At 43.2% G+C, this 17424-nt stretch overlaps 1 protein-coding gene across 1 annotated transcript; it reads left to right on the top strand.

Moving 5' to 3' along the window:
* The first annotated feature begins 1581 nt into the window (after positions 1–1581).
* Positions 1582–17214, top strand: DCAF1 (DDB1 and CUL4 associated factor 1). The gene is made up of 24 exons (XM_053469471.1): positions 1582–1670; positions 4541–4652; positions 4779–4855; positions 4974–5047; positions 5172–5285; positions 5870–6007; positions 7198–7668; positions 7775–7876; positions 9447–9605; positions 9931–10110; positions 10316–10525; positions 11068–11237; positions 11692–11816; positions 11920–13177; positions 13289–13487; positions 13704–13786; positions 13915–13999; positions 14433–14666; positions 14948–15041; positions 15170–15274; positions 15417–15490; positions 15594–15695; positions 15886–16168; positions 16714–17214. The coding sequence occupies exons 2-24, from the start codon at positions 4543–4545 to the stop codon at positions 16770–16772; spliced, it is 4506 nt and encodes a 1501-aa protein (XP_053325446.1). The 5' UTR covers positions 1582–1670; positions 4541–4542; the 3' UTR covers positions 16773–17214.
* The last annotated feature ends 210 nt before the right edge of the window (positions 17215–17424 follow it).

The following is a 17424-nucleotide window of genomic DNA, read 5'->3' as shown; positions in this document are numbered from 1 at the left end:
GTTAATTTTATAAAGCTAACGAGCTCACTTAATGTTTACATGGTTGGAAGTGGAAACTCTAAAAAGAATGTCTGAGATCTATTTTCATAGTTTTATCAACCATCAAGTAAATGTAGGCTACACTATAGCAGTAATCTGCTGGACTTGGTACTTAAACTCGGAACAGGAATCAAAGACGTGCTACACCGTACGCTCATGGGCTACAGAGACTTTAAATGGACATCATAAAGACCTCAATGATCATGTACCCAGATAATGACCACCGTGCACACCGGCCACCCGCACACCATGCTTGGTCTCCTTGTGTGTGCGGAATGTCAGGTGAATGTACGTCGACACCTGGCTGAAGGCACGGCCTCATCAAAGCCATAACCCCACAGTCCCTGGATTCTCCGAGCCAAAGTCTGGCCTGAAAGGTCTCTATTCCATTCTCCACAAAATCGTCCGTGCTGGCACACCTCCCAACTGTCCCTGCATAAAAGGAACAGTTCTTCTCCCCCTAAATCCTGCTGTCCGCTGCTTACGTCCCTATTTTCTATTATCTCTAAAAATGCGAGGGCATTGCGGTGTTCTGCAGCCCTAAAAAGTTTCAACGATGTATAGAAGCAGCAGGGAATCTGTTTATAAATTAAATCAGTATGTATATATACAGGTAAGGGGGTGGGGGAGGGTGTATGAATGAGTATTGGCGACTGACAGAATTAATCTGTGAATGAATGAGTGTGTGTGTGTGTGTGATAGCCTGGATGTGTAAGTGGGGGGAAGCATGGCATTGGGTGGCTGTAAGTGATGTGCAGACCCCATACTGCTGGCAGCATCAATACACAAGGGGGGCAGCTAGCCAGGTTTCAGCATGCACTGGCTGACTTGGCATGATAGGAGTGTGATTGCTAACAGCAATCAGTCCTATCATGGGCAGATTCCAGCATGCACCGCTTGCCTGGGCACGATAGGAGTGTGATTGCTGTCAACAATCATCTATCAATCTGGGTATGCCTGAGACTTCTGTTAATATATATACGAATATAAAACTAACATTGTTATTAAACTTACTTTTAATAAAAGTGTGGGTTTTTAAAATTATTTTTAAAGGTGGTGGTGGGGGGGGCTCATTTTCGGCTTTGGCTAAGTGAACCCTGAATTTTCGGTCCAGAATTTTTATTTCGGTGCATCCGTAGAATAAATAGAACTATTTCATTTCTCAGAATCCTGAATTTGTAGTCCCAAAACTTTCTAGGCCCAGAAATCAGTGAGAGCTAAAATAACTGATCTGATAGGTTAGGGGATATCTCAGCATTTGCTCAATCTATTTAAGGCTAACTTTGATATTAATTCGGTGCTCTGCATAACGGGTCGTTAGTGTGCAAACTACGGAAATTGGTGCAATAGCTATGGAAACTAGTGGAATTGCTTCTCCCTCTCCTTTGCACCATATTCCCTGACCGTACGACGCTCGCTTTGCCACTCACAAGATGGCCGATGTCGCATCGAGAACTACATTACCCATAAGTCAGCATGTCGATGAACCCTGTGGTCGCGAGGGAAAGCTAGGGCGCGCGGGTCTATGACGTGGAAAGTAAGCGCCGCCATAGCGCTGGATGTGGGAGAGCGTGAGAAGAGAGAGAGAGAGCGAGGCAGTTAGAGAGGCATACAGGCAAACAAGACAAGAGGTACTGGCAGCGGGAGTGTTCGGAGAGCACAGGCAGGCGGAAAGTGTGGTGGCAAACGGGGAAGCAGGGGAGAGGCATGGAGCAAAGAAACACGGCAATGGAAGGGGGGGCATGTGGAGTGTGGGTGCTCTCTCGGTGTGGGAGTAAACTTCCACGGTGGAGGTGTACCGGGTAAATAGAGGGATTATAGAGAAGTGAGCGCAGTGCACGGGTTTATGTGCTAGTGGGTAACACGAGTGGTACCGAGACACGCTGTGGAAGGTGAGGGGCAGGTGGAAGGGGTAGATGTGTCAGAGAGAAGAAACGGGGTATTTAAACCAGCGGGAAATTTGAAAGTGATACTCTGGGCCGCCGGTGTTTTGACGTCCGTCAAAAAAAAAAAAAAAAAAAAAAAAAACACCTGATGCACTTATATACGGGGGGGGGGGTTGGTAGGGAGATTTGCTTCTGAAGCTATAGTCTTGATGCCCCTATACATGCCCTTTAGGAGAGGAGTGTGGGTTGGGGTATGGTATTTAGAAGGAAGAAACACTGTGCACGCACACACACAGGATATCATTTTTTAATTCACGAGCTATATTGTGTTTATGCGCTTTTATGTTATGGTAACCTGGAATGACACCTACAAAACAGGTTGTCCTATACATTTCCAAAGTGATCACAACAAAATCATCAGTGAATACTGTCCTGTGATGTGTATGACGCTGGATACGGCCTGACATTTTATTGTCTCTGTATTGTTGAATATGTTTATAAAGATACGTGGGATATATTAAGCATGTCCAGCTGAAAGCTGCGGCCCGTACATAGTTCTTTTTATATAACTTATGTAGATACTCTCTGATGGGGTAGATGCATAAAGTGTATGATGTAGTTAGTGTGCATATTTATGTTTATGGCCTTATCGTCATAGCAACCACTATGCATACTTGCTATACATTTATTCGGGGTGCAGAGATCTAATATATGTGAAAGTAAGCACTGGCACCGCGGTGTCTGTGTGACAGCCTGAGAAGAAGGAGAAAGACAAACATGCCGAATAAGAGTTACTGGCAACAGAAATGTTCAGAGAGGGCAGATAGAGGAAAAGTTTGGTATGGCACTCAATCGGTTAAAGCTCCTCAGGGTCAATAAAGTGGGCATTTCTAAACAATGTCTTATGGACTATTTTTCAGACCTCTTGTGTTTGTGGCTCTTTCTTTTCGTAAAGTACTTTAAATCCACCTGTTGGAAAAGCTGTGTAATGTTTTGAAACATGCAATATTTCGGTAGCTTGTGAAGTTTAATTCCCGCGGTGTTTTGTATAACGGTGATACGAGCTGACCCGCAGGATTCTCCTAAAGGTGTTTTTATTAGCGCTGGGGTTTGAGCCGGGATTTAAAGTCCACGGTCTTCGGGTTATGTGCCGATCTAGCAGGAACTCTGTTACTGGAAGAAGCTTCCTCTTGCCAGCTTTCCATAGGGTTTACACTGAACTGCGATGTGTTCAGCTGCGACGGGATCCGTATGGCTTCAGTCTGGGAGAGCTTTATGTTAGTTTTGGTACGTTTGTGAGTTGATAATGGTCACATTTTCACTGACTGGAAACCAAACATATCTGTGTTTATAAGAGAAACGTCCAAGTAGATATTTAGTTACTAGACAAGCTCTCCTTTCACATTATCTCCCTTCCCTCCATAATCCTTTAGCTCGCCTTTCCTAGTCCCTCTCCTGCAATACTGTGCAGCTGCTCCCTCCATACCTCTTGTGTAAGACACCCTGACTCTCTCTAGATTGTAAGCTCTTTGAGCGGGGCCCTCCTCACCTGTTCTTTCTGTAAGTCAAATTATGTTATACGCTACGTTATGTCACGTCTTCCCATTGTACAGCGCTATGGAATATGATGGTGCTATATAAAACACTAAATATTAATAATGGGATAGAAATACTGTGTAATGGGTTGGAAAAGTCTCATCTTATTCTTTAACCCCTTTGTCGCGTAATGTAAGATAACCAGCTTAACGCAAGCCTATTTCTGTAAGCTTTGACATGTAGCGTGCTGCCTGCTGATTGGTGCAGATCCCTCGAACTCTTCTCATCACTCTGTATGTGGGGTATGAACAGAGAATCATGGTATCTGTATACTCTGCAGCGTTCCCATAGTCTTTAACTTCTGTGTTGCGTGAGAGGCCTCGTATATTCGAAAATGTCTTTGTAACAATAGTTGTAAAGGCAACCTTTATCCCAGAAAACTGTCATCTTGGGCCATCTTTATGGCTGTAATGTGGGAAAAATACACTCTGTGAAAAACTGCTTCTCTAGTTTCTTTACATGTTTTTTTTTCTCCGTCATACTTGTAGTGTTCATAAGAACCAAATTACTGAATTTTTTGTGATATTGTGAGATGAGCAGGCAAAGTTATGTATTTTCAGTTGGCCCTTGGATCACTGAATCTTTCCCTGCCCGGCAGTAGGCGACGCTCCTGCTGATTTGACTAATTTGTGTGTGTAGGTTTCTTCCGCCATAAACAGTTTAAGAAGCTGTCCACATGTGCAGCATGTGCTCGGATGTCTATCAGCGGTATTTGGTCAAGAAGAGTTACGCAATCATCGGTTTTCCCCTTGCAGGTGGCCTCCCTCGTCACCCTGTGCCCCCTCCCTTGTCACACTGCCCCCTCCCTCTGTCTGTCTCTCTGCCTCCCTCTAGAGGTAATTAGTGGTGTTGCGTGTAGCATGTGTAGTCTGCACAGTGGACTTGTTAGGGGTTTTGATTTTAAAATTATGATTTTGTGCTCACACGTCAGTGTAAAATTAAATAATGTAAACTGAGACTATTTTCATAGAAACAGATCCCTTTTAAGATCTTTATGAAATCTTTATCCTTTGTTTTAGCTATGGCTGCTAGCGGGACTTATGTGGACTCCAAGTCAGAGTTAACAGCCCTGCTGGAGCAGTGGGAAAATGGGCATGGAAGCGGCCAGGATATGGTACCCATCCTAACCAGGTGAGACCCTCCACCAACGTCACAGTAGAGATTTTGATGGCAAAGGGCTTATGTTTCTGTGCACGTTCATGTGTCAGGAATTGTCATCGGATAGACTGACCTCTCTGTGCATCTCTCCACCCTTAGAATGTCTGAACTGATTGAGAAAGAAACAGAGGAATATCGCAAGGGAGATCCTGATCCCTTTGATGACAGACATCCCGGTGAGGCAGTGACATTTGTTTAAGCAAATGCTTGTTTGCTCCTATGGTGACCTGTAACCCCTTTATTACTATCCTTATGTGTTGCCTTTATTTCCACCCACAACTATTTTTCTCTTAGGCCGTGCAAACCCAGAGTGCATGTTAGGACATCTCCTGCGCATCCTCTTCAAGAACGATGACTTCATGAACGCAGTATGTCATGCACTCCATTTGTTTGTCTGAGTGATCTGTGATTTTAAGTGTTTTGAGCTTTTTTCTTTATCTTTTTCTACTGTTGTCCTCAGCCCTTGTGTTTAACTCTCTCCATTCTTATTAGCTGGTGAACGCTTATGTCATGACGAGCAGAGAGCCACCTCTAAACACGGCAGCTTGCCGCCTTCTGCTGGACATCATGCCGGGGCTAGAGACTGCTGTTGTGTTCCAAGAAAAGGTGAGATTCCAGCTACTTGTTGCAGCTGATGTTTTTATAAGGTACCCGTTCTGGAAAACCCTCCGATGTTTGCCAATTGTTTATCCTTTGCTCACACCACGGGTATGTTTCATGGATTTTTCTGATTAGCATCACATGTGATTAATGAAAACACTGCCAAATCAACAATCAAATAGTCATCTAATAGCAGAGGGATCATTACGTGGACTGTTTAATGTTCCTGTCACTCTTACTATAAAACACAAATAAGAAAAGAACTTAACTGACACAGAATTTGCTGCAGAATCTTGATGATGGCTCTAGTGTCCCTTTAGGTGTTTTGAAAGGCTCATATAGGCCTATACATCTCAAATGTGGAAGGTTCCTGCTATGGCTAACTGTTTCTGGAGTCAACTCCAGAATTTACTTAATGAAGATAGTTACATTTTGTTTATAGGGTTCATTTAAATAGTAACAGTAATCTTTTCATCGATCGGTTGTGTAAATATTTGCTGATCTTGCCACTTTGTGAAATACCAGTACTGCTCCTTTTGCAAATTAGTGATCATAATCAATAGTAATTCTTTTTTATGTATTGTTAATAGGAAGGCATTGTGGAGAATCTCTTCAAGTGGTCTCGAGAAGCAGAGCAACCCCTCCGTACCTACGCTATTGGTCTGCTTGGCGGAGCCATGGAGAATCAGGATATTGCAGCCAACTACAGGGATGAGAATTCAAAAATGGTTAGAATGGGCTCACATTTTTGTAAGGGTGTAGTTGTGGTGAAATGTTCCAATTATTTTTTTGTTTATGAATGACTCGAAACACCAAGTCTGAAATCAGATTACCTTCAATTTAATTTTATTTATTTTACTAAGATGCTTGTGCGGCTGTTGTAACCATAATATGGCTGATACGGTGTACTGCCACACACAAGATTGCATTGCATATCTGTTTCTCCAGTGAATACACCGTGCACATTAAGTTTAATGAGGTAACAACTCAGAGGGGACAGCAACTTTAAAGTGGAATGAAGCACCTACCCCCATTTTTATATGGGGGGTTGTAGTTATGATATATATAATTTCCCAACAGCCATCATTATCTTAATGTAATTGATCCTTCACATGCTGCCAACACATTAACTCCCACAGTCAAGGTTTAGGAGATGGACCCAACAGACCCAAAATGTGCTGTTGGCATGGAAGTGTATGGAGATTACTACCAATGAAATGTTTATGCAATGTTTTGCTTTTCTATTACTTGAGTCATTGTTAGTGGCTGTATAAATACATGATTCAATTATGAACATTAGTGATGGTGTCCGTTTAAAATTAAACACCTTCATATTACTCCAGGAGGTGACGTAAAACTTGCTATGCACGCTACTCTAGATCATTCGTTCTTTTAGAAGTGTCTTTTCTTTGCCACTGCGGTCCTGGTATCTTTTTCAGCTGTTCTTGCAGAAACTTGAAACTGTCCCTTCTGTAAGGGCACAATGATGTCCTTTTACACAGACTGATGGACTTTGTAATAATGTAGAAATAATGTCAATTATTGAACCTTGGTGACAACCTGAACTTCATACAGGGGGGAATGGTTGATCAGGTACTGACCACCATGAAGACTAACAGTCAGTCCTTGCAACACTTGTACACAGGTACCAGGTAAGGTACCTGTGTCCTCTTGATAAGGACATAACGTTAAAATGATCATTTATGAGAATGTTTTCTGTATAGTCTCCAGAGATGTGAGGCATTTAGAAAAACCAAAAAAAAGTTCGTTCAATTCTGATTTAAAAATAAGCATGAATATAAAAAAGCATGAAAGAAATTTTGAGCGCAGTCTCCAAGCAGAGTATTTATGGGCTGTATAACTTGTGCAATGTGTCCTCTGGGTAAACCTTCTTGTGCATTAAACGTATATATTTTAGGTGGCCCTAGTGCTGCGGAGGCTGCAGGAGCTACAGTCTCAGGACACCAACTGTAAGCAAGAAGTGAAGCGTATAAATCCCCGCCGGGCCGTTAATGAGCCTCTACTCCCGCTTGATGAGGAGGCAGTGGACATGGATTATGGAGACACACCGCTGGATACTGGTCCAAAAGATGAACAGATTGATCTGTCCTTCCAGTTGGAAACTAGTCCTGGCTCAGAGGTCCTGGTGAACTCTGGTGGGCCTGTTTCCCGGAAAAAAGCAAAAGTGGATCCTGATGCACAACGCAAGGTGAAACAGAAGCTTTCTTTCTCAGAACCTGAGCGAGCACCAAGTGAATTGTCAAACAGCAGCTGGTCAGAGATGTCTCTGTGGGTCATTGGCACCAATTACAGCCTGTATCCTCTTACTCCAGCCATAGAACAGAGGCTGATATTGCAGTACCTCACCCCACTGGGAGAGTACCAGGAGGTAAGAGGGGCTCAGATAAGGCATTTAAATTCCTGAAATATTGACATTTTGATAAGAATATAACAAAGTGCTACGATCATTACCTGTCATTTTCTGTCTATTGCAGTTGCTCCCCATCTTTATGCAGCTGGGTTCCTGGGGGCTGATGATGTACTACATTGACCTGAAACGGACACAAGATGTACTGCTCACGTTTGAGGCACTCAAGGTAAAGTGGTGGGAGGATGAACTTGCAGATATACAGTAGTGTAAATGCTGTAAAGTAAGAATGCGTTCAAAAACAGACATGTTAATTCAGGTTGAGTGTTCCTTATCCAAAATACTTAGGACCACATAAGACATAATTTCAGATAACAGCTCCGGGGGGGCCGGCGCTGCAATGACGCCGAAGAGGAGACGGGGCAATACTCTACAGGCTACAGGAGAGATCAGACACCAGTAACATTAGCTTTTCTGCAAATACCCTGCCCCCCACCCTCCCGGCATGAGTAGCCCTTGTCTGAAGAAAAAAAAATGACTTTAAGTTAAGTGACTCAACCTGTAATTTATTTCTAAGTGAGTGAAAAGAACATAAATCTAAATCAGATCAATATTTGGTGTTACCGATTCTAGGTACACTCGACAGCAACTCGACAGGTAGGTTATTCCAAACATCTTACAGAAGGAGCTGCAGTTATTCAGTGGATTTAAGCGCCTCAGTTGATTCTCTATGTTCATATAATCCCAGACAGACTTGATGTTGAGATCAGTACTATGTGGGAGCCAAACCGTTTTCTCCAGGGCTCCTTGTTCTTTAGACTGAAGATAATTATTAATGACTTTGGCTGTCTATTTTGGGTCGTTGTCATGCTGCAGAATAAATCAGATGGCCCATTGATGATATTGCATGAGTAAGTAAGTATCTGCCTGTACTTTCAGTGATAATTCTGACCAAATCCCCAATTCCATTTGCAGAAATACAGGGCCAAACTTACAAGGAACCTCCACCGTGCTTAATTGTTTCCTGCAAACACTCATTTTTTGTACTACTCCTCATCCCTTCGACAGACAAACTGCATCCTGCTACAGCTAAATATTTCACATTTTGACTCTGAGCACCTGCCGCCATTTTCTGCCCCCTCCCAGTTCCTGTGTTTTCTTTGTTTTTGTCAGAGGAATGGCTTTTTGCCTGCCTTACAGACCACTTCTGACCAGACTTCTACAGATAGTAGATTGGTGTACAAGGGTCCCACTCTTTTCTGCCAATGCTGAGCTGATGACACAATTCCAAAGGGAAGTAAGCATGATGTCTTTCATCTGCTGCATTGTTTCCTTGGCCGACCACGGTGTCTGTGGTCCTCAGCATTGCCTGTTTCTTTGTGCTTCTTCAAAAGAGTGTTTACAGAACATCTGGAAACCTCTGTCTGCCTGGGAGAAATCTGGCTGATGAAGTGTAACTGTCTTGTTGCTGTACTGTCTTGCCATGGTGTATGGCTTTTGACATAATGTCTTCAGCAACCTCACCTGTGTGCCTACAAAGTCCCTGGCAGTGTGCAGGTGTACTTTGGTAGTAGAAATCGAAATCAAAAATTGGTTTGATTTAGATTTTTATTCTGTTCGCTCACTTTGCATTTTGTGGAATAATAAAAATAAACTATTAACATGTCTATTTTTGAAAGTATTCTTACCTTAAACATTTTTCACAGCTGCCTAAAACAATACTGTATTTCACACTCTGTCTCTCTTCATAATAATTCTTGCATAAAATTTTTTTATTTCCACTTTTTTTTCCTAAACAGCACTTGGCATCTCTTCTCCTCCACAACAAGTTTGCTGCAGAGTTTGTAGCACACGGAGGTGTTCAGAAGTTGCTAGAGATCCCTCGTCCCTCAATGGCAGCTACTGGGGTTTCAATGTGTCTTTACTACCTATCCTATAACCAGGATGCCATGGAAAGGGTAAGTTGCTTGTGGACCCAACATAATGCATTTGTGTCTGCCAGTAATTTTCTCATATGAAAAAAGCCAGTTTTACTTAGGTGACTCGTGTTGCGTCCATTTGTCTTTTATAATACTTTCCAATAAATGGCTGTTCAGCAAAGCCTGTACCATCAAGAGGATTATCTCTAAATTGGATTTTAAAACAAGACTGATACTGTAACCTGTATGTAAAAAAAAAAATGGTGGACTGTTATACTGGCATGGACTGGTATTTCAATATGCAGACCTTACTTGCTTATTCATACACAGTGACTCATGTGCACTCCTTTTGTGTATCCGACAGGTGTGCATGATACCGCACAAGGTTCTGGCGGATGTAGTGAACTATACTCTCTGGCTTATGGAGTGCTCCCACGCTTCAGGCTGCTGCCACGCCACCATGTTCTTCTCCATCAGCTTCTCATTCCGTGCTGTGCTGGAGCTCTTTGACAGCCAAGATGGACTGCGGCGACTTGTTAACTTGGTAAGGAGGAGACCATTTGGCAAGTCCTAGTCATGTGTGATGTTTAACGGGGTTTATTGAGGCACGAGAAAAACTCAGCTTGGAGGATAAGGTCTGGTGCGTGTTCTAGGAGAGGGTTATATAGTTAATTGTGTGTGTGTCTGGTATATCCTTCTGTCTCACTATTGCCCATCTCATTCTTGTACCTCTTCTTCTCTTTTTCCAGATAAGTACCCTGGAAATACTAAACTTGGAAGACCAGGGCGCCCTGTTGAGTGATGATGAGATTTTTGCAAGTCGCCAGACTGGGAAGCACACCTGCATGGCTCTGCGCAGATATTTCGAGGCACATCTCGCCATCAAAGTGGAACAAGTAAAACAATCATTGCAACGTACGGAGGGGGGACTACTTATACACCCTCCACCCCCTTATAAGGTTAGGATTTTCAAAAACATTTCAGTTTTTTAATATAAGATTTAGTTAACTTTATACATAATGTTTTTTTCTTGTAGTGTAACAAGTGATCGTGAAGATTTTTTTTCTTGTCCGAATGCAATGCACCTCAGGCTGCTGCCTTAAAATACGTTCTTCCAGAAGAATGACATTCTGTTCTTCGTGTTTGACACTTTACCCCTTTAATTATTGTATGCAAAGGTTGCTGGGCTGCATTTAAGATGCCTCGAAGCCTTCCCCTTAGATGCAGCCATACAGTCATTCCTTCCTTTGTGTTTAATGTATATGTGTTTTCAATGTCTCCAGTAGTGTAGAATTGTCTCGGATGTAGCGTTTTAAGCATTATCCTTTTAATCTACCAGTCTTTATGTTGGGTAGCAAACCAGAGTTTCACGGTGTTAAAAACTCCATCCGGGAGTTCAGGCTGTAATGAGTTAGGGACAATTGTGTTTTGCTATAACCTTAACCGATGCTTTTACTTAATCGATGCAAAGTTAATTATTGTCCCCTTTTCACGACCCAAGGCATGCACATACACAAGAGATCAAATTGTGGAGATGATGGAGTACCTGATAGAGTTTGGCCCATCTCAGCTGTACTGGGAGCCTGCTGAGGTTTTCCTTAAGCTTTCCTGTGTGCAGCTCCTTCTTCAGCTCATCTCCATCGCCTGCAGCTGGAAGACATATTATGCTCGGTGAGTACTAAGTGAGACGTTGGCAAGGGAAAAGTTGTTTAAACTATTGCTCTAAGTTAAATATACTGGCTTAGATAATAGTACAGCTTTCACTAGGATGCCCCTTAGCAAACATGTTAGGAATAAAGTTGTTATAAATTATTATTAGCGCCAGCTACCTCCATCAGCGGAATATTCTGCATCCTTCTCCATAACTCTTAAATATGTCCCTTCATGCTTCTATAGCCATTGTAATAAATTAGGCATACGATCAGGATAGATATCATCCATAGCTCTTGGGCCCCGGGACAGTTGACAACTTTACTTCCTCTTGGACAAAGATCATGTAAGAGTTAAGCTGAAAATACGGGCAGGCAGGATAAGGCTCTTATCTGCCATCAAAGTCTGTTTCTGTGTATCAGACCCTAGGTGATTCACCAAGATCTGTCTTCTTTGACCTCTCCCCCATACACAGGAACGACACCGTTCGCTATGCTCTGGACGTTATTGCTATCCTCACAGTAGTGCCCAAGATTCAGCTGCAGCTGGCGGAATCTGTGGATGTGTTGGATGAGTCTGGATCCACTGTCTCAACTGTAGGTAAGAAGGAAAAGAGCTTCTGCTGCATGAATTCTTCCTTTATATAGAAGTCATTGCTTAAAATGAAGAGCTGTACTAGAACGTAATCTCATCTCTGTTTTAGGAATGAGCATTGTTCTGGGTGTTGCCGAAGGAGAGTTTTTCACACACGATGCAGAAATCCAGAAATCTGCACTACAGATTATCATTAATTGTGTTTGTGGTCCTGAATCCCGAATCTCCAGCATTGGCAAGTATGTTTCCGGCACGCCTCGTCGCCGGACCTTGGCTTGCTCTCCCTTTCAGCATGGAAGAGGAGTCGGCGGGGAGTCCACACTTGCTAAGATGTGGAATGTTGTTCAGGCCAACAATGGCATCAAAGTCCTTCTGTCTCTCCTTTCAGTCAAGATGCCCATTACAGATGCTGATCAAATTCGGGCTTTGGCCTGCAAGGCCCTGGTTGGTATTAGCCGTAGCAGTGCTGTGCGGCAAATAATTAGCAAGCTTCCCCTTTTCAGCAGTGGTCAAATCCAGCAGTTGATGAAGGAGCCTCTACTTCAGGACAAGCGCAGTGACCATGTTCGCTTCTGTAAGTTTGCCGCGGAGTTGATTGAACGAGTGTCTGGCAAACCATTGCTTATGGGAAGTGATGTGTCCTTGGCCCGGCTTCAAAAGGCAGATGTGGTGGCGCAGTCTCGCATTACCTTTCCAGAGAAGGAACTGCTGTTGCTGATACGAAATCACTTGGTGTCCAAGGGTCTACATGAAACTGCTACCACGCTAACTCGCGAAGCTGACCTTCCCATGACTGCCGCTTCTCATACCACGTCTTTTCTGCCGGCTGTTGCTGCTCAGCCGTCCACCTCTTCACCGGTTTCTCTTCCGCGCACCCCACGCATACCTGGTCGTCTCTCTGGCACTTCCCTGTGCGCTCATCCACCTGCTAGACCTCCGCTGCCACCTTGTTTGGCTTCACCTGCCCCTGTTCCTTCGGGCTCCCCAGTCATTGGCCGCATCAGCTTTGTTAGAGAGCGTCAGTCACCCTGCAATGGCAAACGAGCGCGTGTATTGAGACAGAAGTCTGATCATGGTGCCTATAGTCAGAGTCCAGCTTTCAAGAAGCAGCTAGAGCGGCATGCCCCATCGCCACCTACCCTGGACAGCATCATGACTGAATATCTGCGGGAACAACATGCTCGCTGCAAGAACCCCGTTGCCATCTGCCCCCCTTTCTCGCTCTTCAGTCCCCACCAGTGCCCTGAGCCCAAGCAATGCCGACAAGCACCTATTAACTGCACTTCCCGAATGACCCGCCGCGCTGCCTTTCCCAAATATGGTGGAGTGGATGGGGGTTGCTTTGACCGTCATCTTATTTTCAGCAGGTGAGGGTTAAATTAGCAGATAATTTTATATACTTTTGTAATGTTAAAAAATGCTCAATTATTGTAAAAGGAGACCGTGATGTACTAATAAAACATCCTTTCCCCTTTTAGGTTCCGTCCGATATCTGTGTTCCGGGAATCCAACGAGGATGAGAGTGGCTTTACATGTTGCGCGTTTTCTGCCAGAGAACGATTCCTGATGTTGGGCACATGCACGGGGCAGCTTAAACTGTACAATGTGTTCAGTGGGCAAGAGGAGGCCAGCTATAATTGCCACAATTCTGCCATAACACACCTGGAACCATCCAGGGTAAGGAGCTGTGTAGCTATTTAGTATTGCTGTGTCACATTCGTTATGTACTGTGTGTTCCTCGGAACGCATTGGCTCTTCCTTTTTCTTTCTGCTCTTCTCTATCACACGTCTGTCTGCTACTATTTCCACTTTTGGCTTCTGGGTCTGATAAAACTGTCCAATTTCTGGTCCCCCCCATTTCCTCTCCTTATCTGATATCCCTTCTCTCGTCAGGACGGGACCCTCCTCCTCACAGCGGCCACTTGGAGTCAGCCTCTCTCTGCCCTTTGGGGAATGAAATCCGTCTTTGATATGAAGTAAGTGTAAAGTGTGACGGCCGAGGGGCTGCTAGTAGCTGAAAAGCAAGGATGGTTTGAGTTTAGTGGTTTGAGTTTAGTGGTTGGCTGATATTTCGTTCCTTTCATCCTCGCTGTCTTACTGCCAGGCATTCATTCAATGAGGATCATTATGTGGAATTTAGCAAACTATCCCAGGATCGGGTCATAGGCACCAAAGAGGACATTGCTCATGTGAGTATATTCTATAACATTCTGTATAATATATAATACATTCTCCAGCTAATTGCTGCAAAATAAAGAGCTAACATGCATTGTAAAAACGCTGTTCCATTTTTCATTGCTTGCTTTCGTGCAACGTGGCGAACGTCCCCGGCAAAAAAAACAAAACACAAATGTGCATAAAACAAACCTTTACCCAGATTAAATCATAACTTCTAGAAGGAGTTTGGGCATTCAACAGTTCTAGGAATTCTGTAATTATAAAACATTTAAACATTCAGGCTGCAAATGTTTCCTGTATTTGAGCTCAAGTAAGTTCTCTTAAACCAGCTCTTTAGCTAAATTTACTGGTAAAACAGGCTGTTAGTGAATACGGATTATATGAACCAGCGTGGCTGCGCTGTCGGTTATTTCTGTCTCTCTGACCATCATTTGGTTCCTGCAGATTTATGACATCCAGACGGGGCAGAAGCTGCTGACTTTGTATAACTCGGATCTGGCAAATAACTACAAACGCAACTGTGCCACCTTCAACCCCACGGATGACTTGGTACTGAACGATGGCGTTCTGTGGGATGTGCGCTCTGCCCAAGCCATCCACAAGTTTGACAAGTTCAATATGAACATCAGTGGTGTCTTCCACCCCAACGGCCTTGAAGTTATCATAAATACTGAGATTGTATCCTTCATGTAGATAAATCTGTCTTAGGGCAGATTCTAGCTGCTGTTATTGGACGTCATTGAGTGGCATTTCTAGTGTAATACTGACTTTTCAGGTTGTGTGACTGGTGATATGCACGGTGTAGAAGATTTCAAATTGTATCGGGGTGAAAAGGTTTATTTTGAGTCCCCTACCCCTTTTTATTGGGTGACTTTGCTAATATTCACCACAAGTAAAGGATTTATTGCCTACTTGAAAATATTATTTGGCTTTGTCAGTTTCCTTAACCACTCCTTTAGTGGGACCTACGTACCTTCCATCTCCTCCACACGGTGCCCGCTCTGGATCAGTGCCGCTTAGTCTTCAATAACACTGGGACCGTCATGTATGGCGGTGAGTGATTCTCCTTCTTTCTTCGTTATTCTCTCATGTCTGTGCGGTATCTCCATTTAATATTATTACAAATTCATCTTTTTATCTCCTTGGGACCTTTTACGCCTGTGTGTCCTTTTTGTTTTTAGCCATGCTCCAGGCGGACGACGAGGATGACCTTTTAGAAGAAAGAATGAAGAGCCCATTCGGTTCTTCCTTCCGGACCTTTAATGCTACAGATTACAAACCAATTGGTGAGTCTGTGAAATTTTGGGGGTTGGAATTTGTCCCCCTCCCCCTATATATCCTTTTCATATAAATAAGTTGCACATTAAAGTGCTTTCGCCGTTATGACTTTAACTTGCGTGTTTATTTGACTCTTCTGTCTCTCCTCAGCCACCATTGATGTGAAGCGCAACATATTTGACTTGTGCACAGATACAAAGGATTGTTACCTGGCAGTCATAGAGGTAAGATTTGGGCTAAAACACTTGGGTTTTACATCTTTTTGAAATGAAAGTTTGGGTTTTGTACATATCCACACTGTTTATCTTCCCCATGCTCCTGCGATAGAATCAGGGTACGATGGATTCCTTGAATATGGACACCGTGTGCCGCCTGTACGAGGTGGGGAGACAGCGACTGGCAGAGGATGAGGATGAAGAGGAAGATCAGGTGAGTTAACATTTCTTTAACGTGGAACATAATGTTTAGGCAGAAAAAAAAATGTTTGACAATCATGACGTAAATCAGCAAACTACAATCTTTTTGAGGTAAAATTGCCAGCATTAAACCAAGACTAGTAACCGGGAGAGGCAAGTACTGCAGTCCTTTTGAATTTGAAAGACTAAACTTTTGCTCTCAGGAGGAAGAGGAGCAGGAAGATGAGGAAGATGATGATGATGATGACGACGATGACTCTGATGATCTTGGTCCCCTTTTGGATGCTGAGCTGGAGGAGCAAGAGGAGGCAGGAGAGCAGGCAGGAGAAGATGGAGAAAATGATTTTTCTCCTTCTGACGATGAAGAATTGGCAAACCTTCTGGAGGATGAAGACGATGATGATGGCGAGGATGTAGATGTAGATGAAGAAGGTGATGAAGAGGACTCTGACTTCGACCCAGAGGTGGAGCTGATACTGGGAGATTGTGAGTAACAGCAGTCTGTAGGGAATACCTGCACTTAGCATGGCTACAGACCTTAACATCTAATGCTGGAGGCACTTGGTGACTGTTATAAGTCGCAACAATTTCACCAAAACGTCTTAAACTTTATCGTTTTAATACTGATTTATGTGCACTGGTTCTCAGGCCAGCGTGGAATATATGTTTAGTGTGTTTCTAGAAGTGGATTAAATGTTTAATGAAGCTTGTAGCCACATGCTGAGGACTTCTGCTCGAAATGGATTCCTTAACATTCTACAGATTTCCAACCCTTAATGCATCAGTAAATTGCATTGCTGACCCGTTTGATGTTTTACTAGGTAGGATATCCCAGTAATCCTGCAGCACCATTATATAGAAAGCTCAGGTATTCCTATTATACCATCAGCTGTCACGTTTAGTGCAGTTTAATGGGGGCATAAAGTCATTTGGGTTGTTTCAGCAGAGATGCTGCCAAAGTAATTTAACATCTTCATGCCCTGTGTGTGTAGTTTCAGTGTTCTATGATTTCATTTCATTTCTCTCCACAGCGGACAGTTCTGATAACTCCGACCTGGAAGATGACATTGTTCTAGCCCTGAACGAATGAAAACATTGGGGTCTTTGTCCTTTGTACACAGGGTGTTTTCCTTCTTGGAGGACGCTGAGCACATACCAGCCCCGAGTGTTATTAAAGGAAGGTATTAGGCAGCTGAGAATCGTATAGGGGTATTAACCCTTACATTTATCCGTAGGCACCACTCCTTCCTTTATGCTTCTGCGCTCATGATCCCAACTCCAAGATGGACATTTTTTTGGTATAAAAAAGCTCTTAATATTAGTTTTATATATAAAAAAATGAAAAAAATACCCTGTGAAAAAAAATCTTTTTTTTTTTTTTTAATAACACATTGTGTGTTCATTTTTTCCCTCTTTTTTTGTTTTCGTTTTTACACAGATGTTTTTGGGGGGGAAGGCTGGGGAGAGCTATTTTGTTTTCTTAACTTTGGTCAGCAAAGTATTTTTATGATAAAATTGTAATATATTCCGTAGGAGAATGTGTATTTTCTTTTTGTTTCTTTAAAGCCTGTTTGTTTGAAGTGTACAATGTGAGATGTGTGGGTGACGTGACATGTACGGTGACAAAGGGATTCATTCACTAAATTGTGACTTTGCAGAAAAGTGGGGACGTTTAAACTCGCTGGATGTCACCGTGCTTGCTGCAGAGCTGTCCCTTTAAAATCCTTAGTCCAGTATGGCAA

The sequence above is a fragment of the Spea bombifrons genome, chromosome 6 (genome assembly GCF_027358695.1).
Source record: "Spea bombifrons isolate aSpeBom1 chromosome 6, aSpeBom1.2.pri, whole genome shotgun sequence".
In the NCBI taxonomy this organism is placed as follows: Eukaryota; Metazoa; Chordata; class Amphibia; order Anura; family Pelobatidae; genus Spea; species Spea bombifrons.
Note: the sequence above shows the minus strand (reverse complement) of the source record. Positions and strands in the feature narration are given on the sequence as shown.